Raw genomic sequence first — 19,671 nt, 5'->3', positions numbered from 1 at the left:
TCATCTTCTATAGCCCATAATCATTTTTGCCCGTGAACTTCTCTGCATCTAGTCTTGCTGCCATCTTGAAAATCGCCTGGAACAAGGCTTCAAGAACTTCCCACAGACGGCGCCACTTGTTAGCTTAGCAAGACTCTCACACCTTGATTATCTCACACACTCACTCGGTATGAATAATCACTCACACACATAGAGAACACACACTAGAATCTTGATGAAAATTGAGAGAGTTTTCTTGGAGAAAGGGATTCTCTTTATTGACTAAAATCTGATTTCTAAGATACAAAAGCCGAGCTATTTAAAGCTGGCACAAGAGTGGTAACTGCCACTAACCAATCAAGAAACAAGAAACAAGAATTGTAACAAACTAACTAACTTTCTAACGGTTAGTTTCTAACTCTTGAAACTGCTTCCCTCTTCTATTTCTTCCAGAATTCTGAGTGAGCACTCATTCTAACACTATCTTTATTTGAGATTTGAACTAATCATTGGTTTGTTATTTTATTCGAAGTACGTACGATTGGATTTGATTTCATTTTTGTTTCTTTTAGAGTTATTGAAATCGGATTAATCCTGATGTATTATCTACTAATGGATCATTTAAATATATTATTTCTTCCGTCGGTGAAAATATGTTTTACGTATGTGAATCACACTCTTCAACCAAATAATAACTCGCATCCTATTATAAAATCAATATATAAAAGTTGAGCTCAAGTCCCATTAACTCATTTCTCCATATTTCATTACAAAGTTAAACAATTTCTTCAAATCGTCATGTCAAGTCAAAATGGATGGAGTATTAATTAAGTATGGTTGCAGGAAGTCATGACTTTGAAGGAAAATAGGAGAAATCGGCTTTCTTAGGGGAGAATTCGGGTTTCTGACATATGATAATATATGAGGATACAAATCATAACAAATAGAGGAAAAATAAATCAAATCCTAATAAATATGTAAAACAAATCTAATCCTAACCACTGTATAACAATAAAATAACAATAAAATCATAAAATACAGAGTTGAATAGATTCATTTTTACTACTATGGAAAAAGTAATCTACTACAAAATCATATTCTAAATAACCATATTTTCCGATAATATTTACTTTTTCTGTTAGGTTTACATATCTTGCCTCCTATAAACACACGGATATTCATATCATAATGACAAAGATTACTCTTCATTTTTGTTAAGAATTGAATGTGAAGCAACACACAAAGAATTACGTGGTTCGACGTAAATGTCTACATCCACGGGCATAAACGGCTTGAATGATTTTATTCCAAGATAGTACGTAGGAGATACAATATTGAATTATACAGAGCGTATCACAAAAAGAACACCACACACTTGGCTTCTCTAATCTCTCTGAACTCACGAAGAAAACTCTTCCAGATGATCTCTCACTCTCTTCTTTTGTATTATCTCATTGAGCTAAACCGTTAGCTCCAAATCAGTTACAAAACGTTAGCAATGAACGTTACAACCAATCTATTCTCCTTTTCCATTATTGCAAATGAAGTCCCTCATAGTTTAAGTATTTCCATGGACACCCCTCACTACAATTTTACTAAACTCTAATCTTCTCCTTCATCTCTCCGGTTGGTTTTATCTTCTTCAAACTGTCAAATTCAGCCATGGCTAATAAAAACACGACGTGTCTTAATAAAAACAAAATCTTTATTGCTTCCACAAAATCTCTTAGCAAAGATCAACTTTAAAGATTAAACTCTTCACAAAATTCCTTTTTAAAAGAATATTAAAAGTTAATTAGCTAAAGAACATTCATAAACAATGATATGCAATGATCCTAATGAGGTTATGCATTATGTTCTTATTTTGCTAGGACTTCAATTCTTCATGATAATTAAATCAGAGAATATAAGTTGATCTCGACTTAAGGCTTGGATTCTCCATAACACTCAAAGATTCAATATTAATTAGAGGTTTAATTAAATAAATCGACAAGTCTTATTACTTGGATAAATTATTCAGGAGATTAATTTCTTGAGTTTCATAACTAAATCTGAATATTTATTCTTGGAGACCTCTTTGTACAAAGAGGCTCAATCACTTTTAAAATAAAAAGGCCCAAAACTTCTTTCTTCTTCTCAACAAAATAGGCCCAACTGAATTATTTAAACAAAACAAACTGGCCCAAAAGAGAGCCCAAATCCAGAGAATAAGATTGTGCCTTAACACACACAAATCAGATCATTCTCGTGGCTCTCGACCGCTGGCGTGCGACCTCCTCTGCGCAACCAAACCGCCGTCTCCTGTCACCAACTCCATGTACGGTTGTTCCCTTTTAACATATGTGCTTTCATAGATCTTTATATTTCATTATTTATAATATTTCACATGACATCATAAGAGGCACTCCAACCGTTTGCCGAAATGCCCGACAAAGTCTGGTGTAGTCTAAGAGTTCTTCATATCATCAATGACAAAGATTACTCCATATTTTTCTAAATCATAATCTTCTCCTTCATCATAATTGTTCAGCCATGGCTCATGCTGATAGTTCAAAGTCCAACAATTCGGAGCAGCGCCCCTACCTTCGGATCGATCCTCCGAAATTCAACGGAGACGATCCATGGGGATGGACTTTCAAGGTTGACATGTATGTCGACTATTACCGGATGTCGGAAGAGCATTGTCAACACTTCGTCAGACTACTCTTCGAGCAGCCGGCGCTGGATTGGATCATTTACCAAAAAAAACACAAATTGCTGAAATCATGGCCTGAGAGTTCATGGAAGCAGTGAAAGAGAGGTTTGATCCAACATATCATGACAATCATTTTGGGAAACTCTGTAAGCTGCAGCAACGCAACACGGTGATGGAATATCAGAACGAGTTCGAGAGGCTTTTGGTCAAGATTAAGGGTTTATCGCTATCGGAGAATCACCTCGTCTCAATATGTGAATCGGTTTTCAAGGATCCGATCCAGTGGGAACTTCACTTGCGAAGGCCGACGTCCTTGTGTGAAACGTTTGCGCGTAAGAGAGCTGTGTTTTGGTTGTTTTATAGTTTTAGGTTTTGTTGAATAATGCCGTTTTGTATATATTCAACTGGGTTATCGTTTATGAGGCCTTTACACGCCTAAATAGGCTACAAATTATCTACACAAGGATAGATTTACCCTAGCTATAAATCAGGAAAAATATTCACTAGAATCAATCTTCAATCAATCCCGAGATTTCTTCCAATCTTCCTTGATTTATTTCCAACACTCCCCCTCAAGTTAAACAATGGGATCACCCATTTTTAACTTGTCCAATACGTTGTGGAAGCTCCTCGAATCAACTGCTTTAGTGAGGATATCTGCTGGTCCTCTTATCTAACAAAAGGAAGATCCACAATCTTCGCCTCTATGTTCTCCTTAATAAAGTGTCGATCCACCTCGACATGCTTCGTCTGATCATGTTGTACTGGGTTCTTCTCAGATATGCTGATAGCTGCCTTGTTGTCACAAAAAAGTTTGCACGAGTGTTGGGACATCAGTCCCAGTTCTGTCATAAGCTTTCTCAACCACAGGATCTCAGTCAAACCACTCTTAATTCCCCGAAATTCTTCATCGGCACTAGATAGTGCCACCACTTTCTGCTTCTTGCTCCGCCAAGTCACCAGATTCCCTCCAACAAATGTAAGATACCCCGCTGTAGATTTTCGATCATTTGGATTCCCAGCCCAGTCAGCATCTGTAAACCCCAATATTTCCATATGACCATGTTTTTCAAACAGAATCCCATATCCTGGGGTTCCCTTCAAGTATCGCACAATTCTCAATACTGCTTCCCAGTGATCAGTCTGGGGCTTGTGCATAAACTGACTGACTATTCCAACTGCATAGGTAATATCAGGCCTAGTGTGGGAGAGGTATATCAGCTTACCCACGAAACGCTGGTATCTAGTCTGGTTCGTGAGCTTTGATCCCTCGATCAGTTGCAGGCCATGATTCTGCATCATCGGCGTCTCAGCAGGCTTGCAATCCAACATTCCTGTTTCAGCTAGAAGATCCAAGACATACTTCCTCTGGTTTATGAATATTCCCTTCTTGGATCGCAATACTTCAATTCCCAGAAAATACCTGAGAAGTCCCAAGTCTTTCATTTCGAACTCAGTGAATAAGTTCTTCTTCAACAGAATTATCTCCTCCTCATCATCTCCAGTCAAAATCATATCATCTACGTAAATGATCAAACAAGTAATTTTTCCTTCCCTCTTCTTGTGGAATAGGGTATGATCTGAGTTGCTTTGCCTATACCCATACTTCTTCATTACCTCAGTAAATCTCCCGAACCATGCTCTAGGAGATTGCTTTAAGCCATAGAGAGTCTTCTTGAGCTTACACACTTCATGCCCTTTAAAATCTCCACCAAAGCCAGGAGGGGCCTCCCTGTAGATTGGCTTTGTTAGTTCCCCATGCAGGAAGGCGTTCGTCACATCAAATTGATGTAGTGGCCACTCCTTGTTTGCAGCAATCGAAAAAAGGACTCGAATGGTGCTCATCTTGGCCACTGGTGAGAAGGTTTCTGCATAATCAACTCCATACGTCTGAGTGTACCCCTTTGCCACTAACCTCGCCTTGTAGCGTTCAATGGACCCATCTGGTCTTCTTTTGATTGTGAATACCCAACGACATCCAACTAGTCTGGATCCCTCAGGTCTCGTGCATTTCTCCCAAGTCTTATTTTTTCAACAGTGCCTTCATTTCAACTACCATTGCATCCCTCCAATGCTTAATTTTCATAGCTTCTTCAGCAGTTCCGGGAATTTCTTCTTCTTCATATAGGGCAGCAGTAAATGCCCTTGCCATCTCGGTCAGGTTAGCCTTAGCAAGGTTCGCCACTGAGTATCTGCTTCTCTTAGAGACCCGTTTTGGACTGTACCTCTTGGGTGGGATCCCTCTTGTAGTTCGTAAGAGAAGTATGTATTGCCCTATGTCTCCATCTACAGCTGCATTCTCCACAATGTCTGTCGTAGAGTCATTAGGAATAATTGTACAATCTGATCCAGTGCCAGGTATTACCTTAGATATCACTGGAGGAAGATTGTCAGACGGAGGTGGTTGAGGAAGCTCTGCATGAGACAAGACGGCCTCGGCGACAATACTAGCTTTCTCTGTTGGTTCCACGTTCAAGTTGCTTGGCAGTGGCATAAACCAACTTAGGGGTCCAGATGAACAACTACTACTCTCCCCCTGACCACTAAGGCTGGTATAGTAGTATTCACACTCTAAGAAATTACAATTCATCGTGGTTATAATTTTCCTAGAAGAGGGATCAAAGCACCTATAACCTTTCTGATGTATCCCATATCCCAAAAAAACACATTTTAAAGCGCATGCGGAAAATTTGTTTCTTTCATGTTTAGGTACATGGACATATACGGAACACCCAAAGATTTTTAGGGGTAAGGTAAGTGGTTCGGGTACCTTGGCTTTCATAGATAGAGTCTGAAGAGGTGTTTTCATGTTCAGGATTTTTGTAGGAAGACGATTGATTAAATACACAGAGGTAGCAATTGCCTCAGGCCACAAAAATTTGGGGACTTTGGAGTCAAAAAACAAAGCTCGGGTAACCTCCAAAATAATTCTGTTTTTCCTCTATGCCACTCCATTTTGTTCGGGGGTATAAGCACAAGATGTTTGGTGTATTAAGCCCCTTTTTTTGAAAAAATCATACATCTCCTTATTAGCAAATTCTCTTCCATTATCCGATCTAAGTGTTCGAATAGTGGTTTGAAACTGCGTTTGAATCAAATTAAAAAAGATGACAAATTTTTCATAAACTTCAGATTTATTTTTCAAGAAATATATCCAAGTCATTCTAGAGCAATCATCCACAAAAATAAAAAAATACTTAAAACCATGATCACCAGTAATAGGCGCAGGGCCCCACACATCAGCATGAATCAAGGAAAAAAGAGTTTTAACTCGGGTTTCAGTAGATTTAAATGACTGTCTGTCTGTGGCTTTTCGCCAAAACACAAGACTCACAATCAATGTTCTTAAGATGAGAAAACTTGGGAAAAAGCAATTTAAAATAACCAGGTGACGGGTGACCATATCGTCGATGCCACAACCAAGCTTCTCGAGATGCAGATCCGTGAGCTAGCATCGCAGTACTGCCTTGGTGAGCCATCTCGTCAACATAGTAGAGGCCTTGACGCTCAGTGCCACGCCCAATTATCCTCCTCGTCCTGATATCCTGTAATACACAAAAATTTGGATGCATCAGTAATGTACAATTTAATTCCTTCGTCACATGACTAATGGACATCAACTTATGTGATAATTTCGGAACATATAGGCAATTTGACAACTTTAAAGTTGGTGAAATTTCAATTGTTCCACTTCCTTCCACTGAGGTTAACTCTCCATTTGCATCTGAATTTGACTTTTCTTAGACCCACTAAAATTCACAAAATCATTTTTATCGTGGGTCATGGTATCAGTTGCCCCACGATAAAAAATCCACCCTGTCTCCTTCCCACTAGGTTCATATTGTACATTACAAGCAATATGTAATTCACTCAACATTTCAAACCTATTGGGGGTAATAATCGAATCTCCTAAAGTCTGGGGTTGAAATTCAGAATTATTAATACACATGAGGGCAGATAGAAACATATTATCAGGATGGGGTATATTTTGCAATTCACATAAACTAAAAGGGGTTGAATCATAAGATGGGCTAGGTTTTTTAATTCCTAGCCCATTACCTCCATTCTCGACGGATCTCACGCCGCCTCCTCCCCCCATCCTTGCGAAAGCAGCTTCTCCGATCTCCTCACCCCGTCTGCCACCGCCGCCGTGTGAGAGGTCGGCATCTCCGTTCCTTCCCCTAGCGTTGGCTCCCTCGCGGTTGCCAGCTCCAGTCGGTGTGTGGTGATTTCCACCGCTGCCTTCTTCAACTCCGATGGCCAATTTGGCCTTCGCCTTCTGATTCTCATCCCACCACTCCGGAAAACCGACCAACTGGAAGCAATTCTCGCGAGTGTGTTTGTTCATCCCACAGTGAGAGCACCACAACTTGGATTTGTCCGGTTTATTTCCGCGGCGGTTGTTAGCGGCGGCGGGGCGTGGTGGCTGCTGTCCAAATCGTGGTGGTGCCGATTGAGGTGGGAATCGTGTGTTTCGGGCTCCGAATCCGAAACCTACTCCGCCCGATGATGGATCCCCGTTCGTTGCGCCGGTTGGGTTGGAGTTCGCCGGCGGCATAATCTTGAGCCGTGTGGCTTCCCGCTTCACCCACCCGTATGCGACGTCGACTGAGGGCACCGGACTTTCTTTCAGAATATCCCGTCTGATTCCTTCAAATTGGGGATTCAGTCCCCTCAAGAACTTGTGAAGCCTTAGTGTGTTGGTGTGTCTCCGATATTGGCATACTCCTTTATCGCAACAATCGATTGGCTTCTCTTGGCACCGATCGATCGCGACCCACACACCATGCAGGGTCCTCCAGTAGGTCTCCAGATCCATGTCTCCTTGGACGGTCTGGCTGATTTTGTCATCTAATTCATATATGAGATATGGATCGGATGTGCTTTCATAGGTCACGGCCAAGCTTTCCCAAATGGCTTTTGCGCTTTGGTGATGCGCAAAATCTCCAACAATATCGATCTCGATATTGTCCACAATCCAGGAGAACACGACCAGATCAGTCTCCTCCCATTCGATGTACTCCTTGTCCGTCGGTTCTGGGGGCGCCGGCACTCCAGTAATGTGTCTCAGCGCCCTTCTGCTTCCAATGGCTACTTTCATTAGCCGAGCCCACAGGGGGTAGTTCTTTCCATTGAGCTTGAATGCAATTGTAACATTCTTGCTCGTTTTGATTCTGTTATCGTCGGTTTTGTGGTTGTCGCCTTCGGATTTAACATCTTCATCTCCTGCCATCTTGCAGGTTCGGTGGTTGTCGCCTTCTGGCCGAGATAAGGTGTATGGCTATGATGAATATTTTCTGAGCCTTAGCTCTGATGCCATGTTGAATAATGCCGTTTTGTATATATTCAACTGGGTTATCGTTTATGAGGCCTTTACACGCCTAAATAGGCTACAAATTATCTACACAAGGAAAGATTTACCCTAGCTATAAATCAGGAAAAATATTCACTAGAATCAATCTTCAATCAATCCCGAGATTTCTTCCAATCTTCCTTGATTCTTCCAATCTTCCTTGATTTATTTCCAACAGGTTTAATTTAGTTATTTTGTGTTGAGTTGAATTTTATGGGGATTGAATTTATTTGCAGTTGTTTCCTATTAGAATTAGAAGTTGAATTTGGATATACTTTCATAATTGAGATTGAATTTATCTATTTGTTCTATGTCTAGGCTTTGTTGTTAGTTTGAATGATGATTTTTTTGATATTTTATTTAATAGATGATTTAGAAACTTTAGTTTTTGTATGTGTTGGCTTCGTTTCCCCCATATCTTCGGTCGTTGTTGAGAGCGACTAGGCAACAATTCGTATTAGAGATGTAGACATGGTGATCGTGGTGTTTGCAGTAGTGGTCAAACAGAGGACCACTGATAAACTCATGTTTTGATAGGTTCAATTGGTCAGGTGAAACGGGAATGAAAAGGCAAGAATACGTGAGTCATATTAGTCCACATTAAATATTAATAGAAGTTGCTAGTATTGTGAATGAAAATATTATTCTCTCACTACAAAAAACGCAAAATAGTGATGGAATCCAATAGCTCAACAACTAGTGACAGAATTAGTGACAGAGTACTCCGTCACTAATGCGAAACAATCAGTTATGATTTCTGTCACAATAACTTTAGTGACGGAAATTCTATCACTAAAACTTTTTACTGACAAGTTTATTATTGACGGATCTGTCACTAATCTAGTTATGTGAAGAAATTTCACTGTTTAGTGACGGATATCCGTGACTAATTGGCGATTTTTTTGTAGTGATGCTTTGGCATGAGAACAAGCCGCGGAAGCATGTTTTGGTAGGATAGCTCTGACGGGACGGATTCGCCAACGTGGGAGCCATTGGACGTGATCCGTCGTCAATTTCCAAATGTGCTCCTTGAGGGCAAGGAGGTCGCTATCGAAGGGGGAGTTGATACGGTCCCACAACAGCAAGTACCCAATGTAGACAAGGACAGAGAAGCACCGCCGGAGTCGCGAAACAATGATCATGAAGACATGAGGAATCAGACGTCCATTGCAGCTACAAAGCTGAAGAGGAACGTGCGTCCGCCCGAGAAGTTGGGAGACTTCGTCGCTAAATAATTTCCTTTTTTAGTTGTTTATTTTCTATAATTTATTTTGGATATTAATATTTTTGTTATTTAAATTTAAGTAAGTGTCGAACGTAATTATAAGCTCTGTTTCGGGTTTTCTTTGTTGATTCTTTCCCGAGATAAATTAGGAGGTCGAATCAACCCCAGGGTCCTTAGTCTATAAGTAGGGCTTTTGTTCATACTCTCAATTATGAATGAAAATATTATTTGCCCACACATCTTGTGAATTATTCTACAAACCCTAGTTTTCTCACTGCCCGACGGAGAAACCGCGCACAGCCCGAAACTAAGACTTCCGCCGAACCTACGCTAGGACGCCGGAACCGTTTTGATCCCTGAGCAAACAGCCGCCGATCGCAGTTAAGGGAAAAGACCTTAACATATTGTTAGAAAGACACAGCACATTAGAATCATCATCAAGTTCTGAACAAATACTTCTGATACTTCTGTTTAAGAGAAACAAAATAACAGAGTAATATTTTGGTCCAAAGTCTAAGACACACGATTAAATTAGAAAACAATTTTGAACATTAAAATATTTGATTTTTTAGCATATGTGCAGATTGCATGCAAGGGTTGCTTCTACAATTTTATGAACAAAAGTAGCCTAACTTAGAAATACAACATTGCATAGCTTAAGATGAATTATTTGCAAAACATCATACACACAACATGCTATATCCATGTAAAGCCCAATGTTGTCTTGAATCACCTTCTTCTCGTTGCTTTTGCTCTATTTCTTCTCTTCATCTTACAATTACTATATCCAACGCCAAAGAAAAATTCCACTAACCATCTTGGCCTTCCACTTCTTATAATCATGTAACCAACTCCAATTCCAACTACAAATCCACATCCATACCCCATCACCACACTTCGCCAACCAAATCCATCTATAAATCCTGAGTCTTCATCATCATCTTCTAGAGGAAGCATTGGTTTACCATCAGTTGTTTCACACTGTTTTGCCAATGGATCTCCACACAATCCCAAGTTTCCTATATATGACTCATTTTGAAAAGTAGAAAATTGCTTAGATTTTGGTATCGACCCCACAAGATTATTCATTGATAGGTTTAATTTCGAAAGAAATGTCAACCCTGTCAGATCACTTGGAATTTTTCCACTCAATCTGTTCCATGACAAATCCAATGACTCAAGAATACTTATATTCCCAAGAGACACAGGAATCTCTCCCGTGAGAGTATTACTTGACAAATTCAAGTATCTAAGAGAATTAAGATTGCCGATGGAAATTGGAATATTCCCAGAAAAATTATTTGAAGATAAGTCAATCATTGTAAACGTATCCAACAATCTTTTCAATTCCTGATCCAAACCTTTCAAAGTGACACCTAAGTCTAAATATGTTTGGAGCATATCCTTCTCAACGCGTGTGAGATTATCCTTGGCATCTATCATACCTTCAAAATTCTTGAAATATCTATCTGGTAAAGGGCCAACAAATGCATTTCTTGATATATCCAAGACTTGCAACTTTGGAAAAGGATGCTCGGTATTTGAAGCCTCCAACATAGTACCATTCAACTTGTTAGACCTCAAGATGAGGACGCGAAGTTGAGGGAGTGTTTCTATCCAGAAAGGAAATGCACCTCGTATTTCATTATCACCAAAATCAATGCTTTCCAGGCTTTGGCAGTTGATTAGGGAATGTGTTATTCCTTCCAACTTATTGCCATACAGAATAAGGGCCTGAAGACTGCAACCTTTTGCAAATGTGGATTGAAGGGCTTTGATTTGGTTTCCACCCAAATTAAGAGCCAACAATGAACTATTGAAGTTTCCCAAGCACTTTGGAATTTGTCCTTCCAAATGATTGTCTGCTAAATGGAGGAGTGTCAGTAATCTCAAGTCACAAATGGATGATGGAATCTCTCCAATTAGTTTGTTATGAGGGAGTACTAAATAATCCAGCTCTGACATATTCCCAATGGTGGAAGGTATTGGACCTGAAAATTGATTTTGAACAGGGATCAAGAATGACATATTGACATATGAGAGAGAGATAGAGAGTATGATACCATTTAAATTATTGTCGTGAAGCCAAAACTGCACGAGGTGTTTCAGGTTTCCAATTTCTTTTGGAATAGTACCTATTCAGTAAAACATGCACACAAGGTATTACTTCCTCCGCCCATAATAAGAGTCTTATTTTGCCATTTCGGTCCGTTCCACAATAAGAATCTTAATTCACTTTTACCATAAATGGTAAGTAGGCCCCGCATTCCACCAACTTATTCCACTCAAATTTTATTATAAAACTAATATATATAAGTGAGACTCATATTCTACTAATTTAATCAACCTATTTTTCTTTACATTTCTTAAAACTCGTAACTTAATAGGACTACTATTGCGGGACATATGGAGTACTTTATATAAATCTTTGGAGCATATAACAATGAAAGAGAAAATATCATACCAGTTAATATATTCCTGGAAAGCAATAAGTAGGAAAGAGATGTCATGTTCCCGATTTCCTTCGGTATAGATCCATTTATTAGAATATTTTCTTTCAACTGCAGCTCCCATAAATTAACAAGGCGACCTAGCTCTTTTGGTATAGGACCTGCAAGAATATACAATAAACATTGTGCAAGCTTTATAAACATAGGAATGGCCACTTGAGACAAAAAAATGATTAGTTATAACTAACACTCTAAATTTTAATTTTCATTAATACTGAGTTAACATCAATATACCCGATTGATCCGATGGATGACATATGGTAGTAGTTACTCCCTCCGTTCCATATTAATTGAATAACTTTTTTATCATCTTCAGAATTTCAAATTCAAGATAATTGAGTTTCTATTTTTGGAAAAAAGTAAGAATTCTCTTTAATTTTATTCTCTCTTACTTTATTAACCATCCACTTAACACACTATCTTTAAACTATGTGACGAAAAAAAGTATCTCTATTAACATGGAACGGGGGTAGTATCATATTATAGGAAAATGTGACGCATTCATGTTGACACAAAATTGAACGACTTAAGCTAATTTTAGTAGCAATAAATGCAATAAAACATTACAATAAAGATGTTGGGGTCGTACGTACCACTTAAAGCATTATGGGCAAGGTATATACCAACCATGGCTGTCAAGTTCCCAAGTTCTCTTGGCACTGAACCACTAATATTGTTGCAACACATGCTCAATCGCTCGAAATTGGTAAGAAGACCGATCTCTTTTGGAATTTCACCTATAGGGTTATGATAGAAATCATAAACTAAACTAACTCAGTTTAATCATCAACAAGGAGATTTATTATCTACATCACTACAAAATTTCAACAATATCGGAATGAGTTGAAATTCGCATTAAGATTCAGAGTCGTGATGCACAGTGGATTATGGCCATCGGACATCCTTGTAAGTGCAAAATAGTGTTTTAATTATTTTTTCGGCTTTATAGTTTTAAGCATGTGATTGTTTTTTCTATTTATTTATTTGAATTTCTAGAGTTTTCAAAGCATTTATAAATAGTGAGTTTTATTGTTTTATTCGTATTTGTTGGATTTTTAATCTTACAAGACAAGTAATTAAAATTCAAAGTAGTGCAACTTTTAAGAATAATAACTTCAATAAATTCTAAAGAGGCATGAAGAATGAGATATACCACTGAAATGGTTGAATTCAAGGCCTATTCTGAGAAGGGATGTTATGTTTCCAATTTGTGGTGATAATGATCCACTTAGTTCATTGGAGGCAAAGTCAGCATATTGCAAGGATGGCATGCCGAAAAGAGTTGCAGGCAATGAGCCTTTTAACTTGTTGGAACTCATGCCCAAACTTTTTAAATTTGTTAGACGACCAATCTCTTCTGGAATATCACCTGCATGAATCAAATCCATATTATTTAGTACATGTTCATATAGAATTATTATATTTTAGATTACACTCCCTCCATCCGCGAATAAGAGTCCCATTTTCTTTTGGCATGGGTTTTAAAAAATGTTAAGAAGAGTGGGTAGAAAAAAATCAATGAAATATGAGTCTCATGTGTATATATTAGTTGTAAATGATATGTGAGTGGAATGTGAGACCTTTTTACCATTTAAAGTAGTTATTAACCGGGACTCTTATTCGCGGACGGACCAAAATGGAAAGATGGGACTCCTATTTTCGCGGTCAAAGGAAGTAAAAAGTTATGTCTATAGAGAAATAGAGAATACAATTATTCTTATCTCCTTGGCCTATTTGTTTAGTAAGATTATGACCTAAAAAAAATATTACTATGACTCTTGACCTTGAAATTTTTATTCGTATTTGTTGGATTTTTTTATAATACAAGATAAGTAATTCAAATTCAAAGTGGTGCAGCTTTCAAGAATTCTTATTTTCTAACTTATATTTAATCTATATAATTGTTATTATTATTATTAAATAATAACTTCAATAAATTTTAATACTATAAGTTTTAAAATATGTGCAATACCTAATTATAATAATGATAACTATGATAATAAAATAATCATAATAATAAGAATATTATTAATATTAATTTGACCCTCTATGCATATGACTGTAAAAAGAATTATTTGTCTATAGTCCATGGAGATAAGATCAATTACCTGTCAACTTATTTGCACCAATGTTCAATGTTTGAAGCTTGGTCAAGTTCCCAAGTTCCCTTGGCACTATTCCATCAAATTTGTTGTTGTACAAAGAAAGAAACTCGAGCTGCGAACACTGCTCCAAACTCGATGGTATATTCCCATACATCTCGTTGTAAGAAATACGAAGAATCTTGAGTCGATCAAGATTGTGTATGCACATATCAAGAGGTAGACTACTAGACAAACTATTATTCCTCAAACTCAAGACTTCTAAATTTGACATGTTAAAGAGAGACGCGGGAAGAGGACCATGAAAAGAGTTGTCGTTCATGTCTAAAGAAACGAGAGAAGAAATATTTCCGATTTCTGGTGGGATGGTTCCAACAAGATCCATGTTCGATATGTTCAACTGAGTCACCCTATTAAGGAGAAAATCACAAGTAACTCCGATCCAACTACAGACACTGGTTTCAGTGCTCCAATTTTTTGTCAATATAGTTTGTGGATCGGAAGTGATTTGAGATTTTAAGGCAAGAAGTGAAGAACGATCGGTGTTGATATCGGTGGCTAAGCTATAATACATCAAATAGGGAACAGATGACAAGAGTAGAGTAAAGAGGAGAAAATGAGAAGATTTTTCCATTTTTGACTTGATTTCAACAATAGTATTTTTGTGATTGAGCTACGATGTATATACATGTATGTGTGTACGATGTTTATTTTAAGGAGATTGTAACAAATATGAAAGCATTAGGTAAAGTCAAAGCCATGAATTAACGTTATATCTATCTGATAATTGATGATGCCGCGGCGGCTTCGTAATTGATTACACTTGTAGAATTATTTATTAAGTCAATGAAAGTGATCTCAATTTCTAAAATATGTATCCACCAATTATTATGTTTTTTACTTTTTCATGAACAATCTCATCAGATTTTGTCAAAGATTGAAATGTAAGAGATTGAATTAAATAGATACCATTAGACTTGGTTACCACCTTCTCTAAAATATGACGATTCCTAGTGTTTAAGTCAAACAATATGAATGTTGACATCTTTAATATTTTTACGATAACTGAAGTGACATTTAACAATTTGACAGAATATTTAAACACGCAAAAGCGATGTAATAATTTTTTCTCATTTTATTATATGCATTTGTGCTTTCATAGATCGGGGTGTGTTAGGGTCAATATATATGCAAGCAAAATGTGATTAAACAATTCAACATATGGTTCCAAGCAATATAGGATACGAAATCAGAGCACTATCGTAACACCATAGTTAAAATGACAACCTAGGCTAGCAATCTGCGATACATAGGGAAGCAATATGCGGTATATAGGCAAGCAACTTGGCATGTGATTCTAAGCTATATGTGATACGAAATCAAAGATAATCAAGCAATCTACGATACATAGGCAAGCATGCTAAGATTGAATCTGCACCTAAATCTAAGGGTTCTTCTCATTCGTGGTACATTGTCATTTTAAAAGTGGTTGTCATCTTAATATAATCCTTCATATATCTCTATAATTTATTGTTAGTTTTGTTGATTTCCATTATCTAAATAAAACTCTCATCATGTAAAATTTATTGCGCTTACTGTTTGCCGAAATACCCAACAAAATTTGTGTGGTGAGAAGAGCTCTAAATGTTTGATTAAATCCCACACGATGTCATGACCGGGAAGTTGTATTTAGGGAATAAGAAATATCCCATTTCTTGATGCCAAATATCCCACATAGATCTTAATATTTTATTTTTAAATTTTTTTTATTTCCATTATCTAAATAATACTCATGGTATATTGCTCTTCAACTGGTTGCCGAAATACCCAACAAAAAATTTGCTCTAAATGTTTGATTAAATTCCACATGATGACGTTACCGGAAAGTTGTATTTCGGGAATAAGAAATATCCACATGATGCCAGATTCTCTTGTATCTTTCTATAGACAAGTTAGTTTCTATTTTATAAAAATTGTGAACAGGTACAAGGTATTTTGTATTTTCGTTGGAAAAATACGTCGAGCGGTTACCGTGCTAACTCGCATAGAAGCATGGGAAGGACAGATTTTGTTTAATAGCTATGGCGAGGAAACCACACATCTGCTACTTCTGTTCGACAAAGTGTCGAACACTCTGCATGTGCGCCCGTTGTGAACAGATCCAAGGAATTCAGTGAAGCAATAGATCGAACAGGTTGCAGTCATTCCTTCACTAGGTGATTTTTTTAAATCCACACATACATTTTTGGCAAGGTACGTTTTTTGAAAATATTATATCTATTGGAAATGGGCCACTCGCCCCTTAAAAGGCCTCATAAGGGGGAGGGTTATCCACACTTATATAGAGAGGTAGGATCATCACCAAGCCGATGTGGGACAAGATATTAGAAATTTAACACGCCCGGGGAGGGTTATCCACACTTATATAGAAAAGCTAGGATCATCACCAAGCCGATGTGGGACAAGATATTAGAAATTTAACACGCCCCCTCACGTGTGGGCCGGAATAACAAATCGGACTTCCATCACATGGGTAGGCAAGAGAAGAGATAAAGAGATAAACCATCATCGACTTGGGCCCTGCTCTGATACCATATTAGAAATGGGCCACTCGCCCCTTAAAAGGCCTCATAAGAGAGAGGGTTATCCACACTTATATAGAGAAGCTAGGATCATCACCAAGCCGATGTGGGACAAGATATTAGAAATTTAACACGCCCCCTCACGTGTGGGGGGACAAGATATTAGAAATTTAACAATATCAAAAATTGAATTAGATATTGTGTAGGAATATTGATTTTATAACAATATACAGTTTCGACCGCCATTCACGCAAGCATTGCAAATCCCAACACGATCAAAGTTCGTGATTTTATAACAATATATAGTTTTAAGTTATGGGAAAATCCAGAGTCCCGCCTTAGTTTATGATATTAGCTCCTAGTATCACTATACAACATTTTACTCCCTCCGTTCATGATTTAAAGAGCTCTTTTGACTCAGCACGAGTTTTAAGAAATTACTCTCTCCGTGCATTCAAGATGACCACCTTTCCTTTTTTATTTGTCTCAATCAAGATGACCATTTTCCAATTTTGGAAATAACCCCCTCTCTCCTCTCTTCTCATTAAAATATTCAACTACCTTTTTCCTCTCTACTTTATTCCATCTAAAGTAGATGGAATGTTATATCAATTTAATAATATAGGTCTCCTCCTTTCTCTTAATTTATCAATTTTTTCTTAATTCCCATGCCATCCCAAATGCACATATTTTTTTGGTACTGAGTGAGTATTAGTTTTATATTGGATTGTGAGTGTAAAAAGTTGGTGGAATGTGGAGTTTGTATACTAAAGTGAAATAAAGTAAATGGTTCTATAAATTGTGGACAAATCAAAATGGTAAAAAAGTTCTTTAAATGGTGGAGGGAGGGAGTAAAATATATTGGAATGTAAAAGATAAATAAGGTGACAATTCCACAATCCCTTAATGTTCCAAAGGCCCAAAGTTAAAACCCCAACATGGGCTTCACCAGTGTGATATACTCTAATGCTTTTTTCTTTCTCTTTTCTTCAAAATAATTTATTTTCGATTAAAAAAAAAGATTACACGCATTATCTTCTTCCTTTTGCTTCATCTTATCTCTTTTGTATTCTGCCTTTCTCCTTTCTGCCCATTTTGATTTGTCTGGCTTAATGGTGTGCACGCACTTTCCCTTTTTACTCATTTTCCTTTACTTTTCCACCTTTAGCTTTTTCATTTTTCCACTTTGGTATGACTAGATAATGGTGTAGACACATTTCCCATAACTTTTTCACCTTTAGCTTCTTTAACAATTTGATTTGCTGAAATAATTATCTGATTTCACACTTTGTAGTTGACTTGACTTGACTTGGAAAAGATTTTTTTTAGCTTTGAATATAAATAGTTTTCTTCTTAGCACATAATTGCAATTTGCACTCTGCATTGACTACATGGAGAGAGTTTCCCCATTTTTCCTACTTTTCATACTAATATTGTTTCCTTGTCTTAGCCATGCTACTACTCATCAAATCAATACTGATGAATCTGCACTTCTTGCTTTCAAACCCCTCATCCCTTCAAATCCTGACAATATTTTGAAAAATAATTGGACCGCGGGAACTTCTATTTGCACATGGTTAGGAGTTACTTGTGATTCGCGTTATAATAGGGTGACTTATTTAGATCTCTCGCATATGGGACTCAATGGGAGCATTCCACCAGAAATCGGAAATCTTTCTTTTCTTGTTTCTCTGGATTTGAGTTGGAACCGTCTTCATGGTGGCCTACCAAAGGACATTTGCATCCACAACAAACTTCCAAGACTCAAAGAACTTCAGCTAACTTTCAATCATTTGGAAGGAGAGATACCAGTGACCTTGGGTGAATGTCAACAACTCGAGATTCTTGACTTGTCATACAACAAGTTTGGTGGACATGTGCCTCAAGAAATCGGTAACATCACACGCCTTACAAAATTAGACCTTCATTGGAACAATCTATCAGGTTGGAAACAAAGATTAGTACCCTATACTATTTTTATTATCATCAAATATAAATGTCTCATGACTTCATTATTATTGTCCAGGTACTATTCCGAAAGAGATTGGCCTTCTTAGTAATTTAGAGTTTATGGATTTAGGGTCCAATAAACTTAGCGGATCCATCCCAAGAGAAGTGGGGAACATGACGGCTCTTATCCGCTTATGGCTTGACAGTAATAGTTTAAGTGGTATGAAACTTGACCACTTTTGGAGATAGTATATCTTTGTTGTCAGTCAAGTTTTATCAACAAACTTATCCGTTTTACTCATGATATCGTTATTCTTCAGGTAATATTCCTAGAGAGATTGGTGGTCTTAATAAATTGGAGATGATGTGGTCGGATGATAACAAACTTAGCGGATCAATCCCAAGAGAAATGTGGAACGTGACGACTCTGCTCCAGTTACGGATCAAGAATAATTCTTTAAGTGGTATGATTTATTATTCACTTAGCCTTAAATTTAGTAACATCATGTTGTACTCAAGCTTATACCCTAACGAAAATCACATGTTAAAAAATGTTGTTGAAAGATACAACTAACAAACATACATATTTGAAATGCCTGAAATTATTTCTAGGGAGTAAAATCAACAAATGTTAGCAAAATGATCCAATAATTCAAATAACTAACTAGGAGTGTATGTTTTCCAAATAAATTATTACATTCACATGTCCCAATACTTGGTACATTGTTAAGTAAGGCTAAATTATTTGACATGATTTTAAATTTATGACATAATAGTTGTATGTTAACGTATAAATTCTGGATATATTGAAAATTAACTTGCATTAAAGCTTATGCTAACACAAACGATGGCAAGTTATATTTCCCCAATATTTTTGTAATTAAAAATCATATAAACTTTTTGTAAACATTTTGATTATAGGAACCATGTCTCAAGAGATTGGCCATCTTGATAGTTTGGAGTGGTTGGACATGAGTTATAACAAGTTTTCAGGGCCTTTGCCAACATCCATTTTCAATATGACTTCTTTGGAAGGGATTCAACTGTCAAGTAATACATACTCTGGGGCATTGCCTTCGGAAATTGGGAACATGAAAGCTCTCCGAGACTTATACCTTGACAACAATGTTTTAACTGGTAAGATTTCTAATTGTTGTATTTTAGCTATGAATATTCCACGTTTTCATATTGCATTATAGGACTAATATGAAACATGCAATGCATTTTAATAGTAAAACAGTAGAGTAGTCTTAGTTGATAAGGAAAATAGCGGAC

General features: G+C 37.2%; 2 protein-coding genes across 2 annotated transcripts; one reads left to right on the top strand and one right to left on the bottom strand.

The window, feature by feature from the left end:
• Positions 1-9,981: 9,981 nt before the first annotated feature.
• Positions 9,982-14,249, bottom strand: LOC125190923 (receptor-like protein Cf-9 homolog). The gene is made up of 6 exons (XM_048088349.1): positions 13,871-14,249; positions 12,916-13,131; positions 12,356-12,499; positions 11,717-11,863; positions 11,316-11,387; positions 9,982-11,243 (listed from the first exon to the last, which is right to left on the bottom strand). The coding sequence occupies exons 1-6, from the start codon at positions 14,247-14,249 to the stop codon at positions 9,982-9,984; spliced, it is 2,220 nt and encodes a 739-aa protein (XP_047944306.1).
• Positions 14,250-17,845: 3,596 nt separating this feature from the next.
• On the top strand, positions 17,846-19,662 carry LOC125208139 (LRR receptor-like serine/threonine-protein kinase GSO2). Its single transcript, XM_048107718.1, has 4 exons — positions 17,846-18,390; positions 18,473-18,616; positions 18,717-18,860; positions 19,318-19,662. The coding sequence occupies exons 1-4, from the start codon at positions 18,081-18,083 to the stop codon at positions 19,593-19,595; spliced, it is 876 nt and encodes a 291-aa protein (XP_047963675.1). The 5' UTR covers positions 17,846-18,080; the 3' UTR covers positions 19,596-19,662.
• Positions 19,663-19,671: the final 9 nt, after the last annotated feature.

This window comes from Salvia hispanica, chromosome 1, assembly GCF_023119035.1.
Source record: "Salvia hispanica cultivar TCC Black 2014 chromosome 1, UniMelb_Shisp_WGS_1.0, whole genome shotgun sequence".
NCBI lineage: Eukaryota > Viridiplantae > Streptophyta > Magnoliopsida > Lamiales > Lamiaceae > Salvia > Salvia hispanica.
Note: the sequence above shows the minus strand (reverse complement) of the source record. Positions and strands in the feature narration are given on the sequence as shown.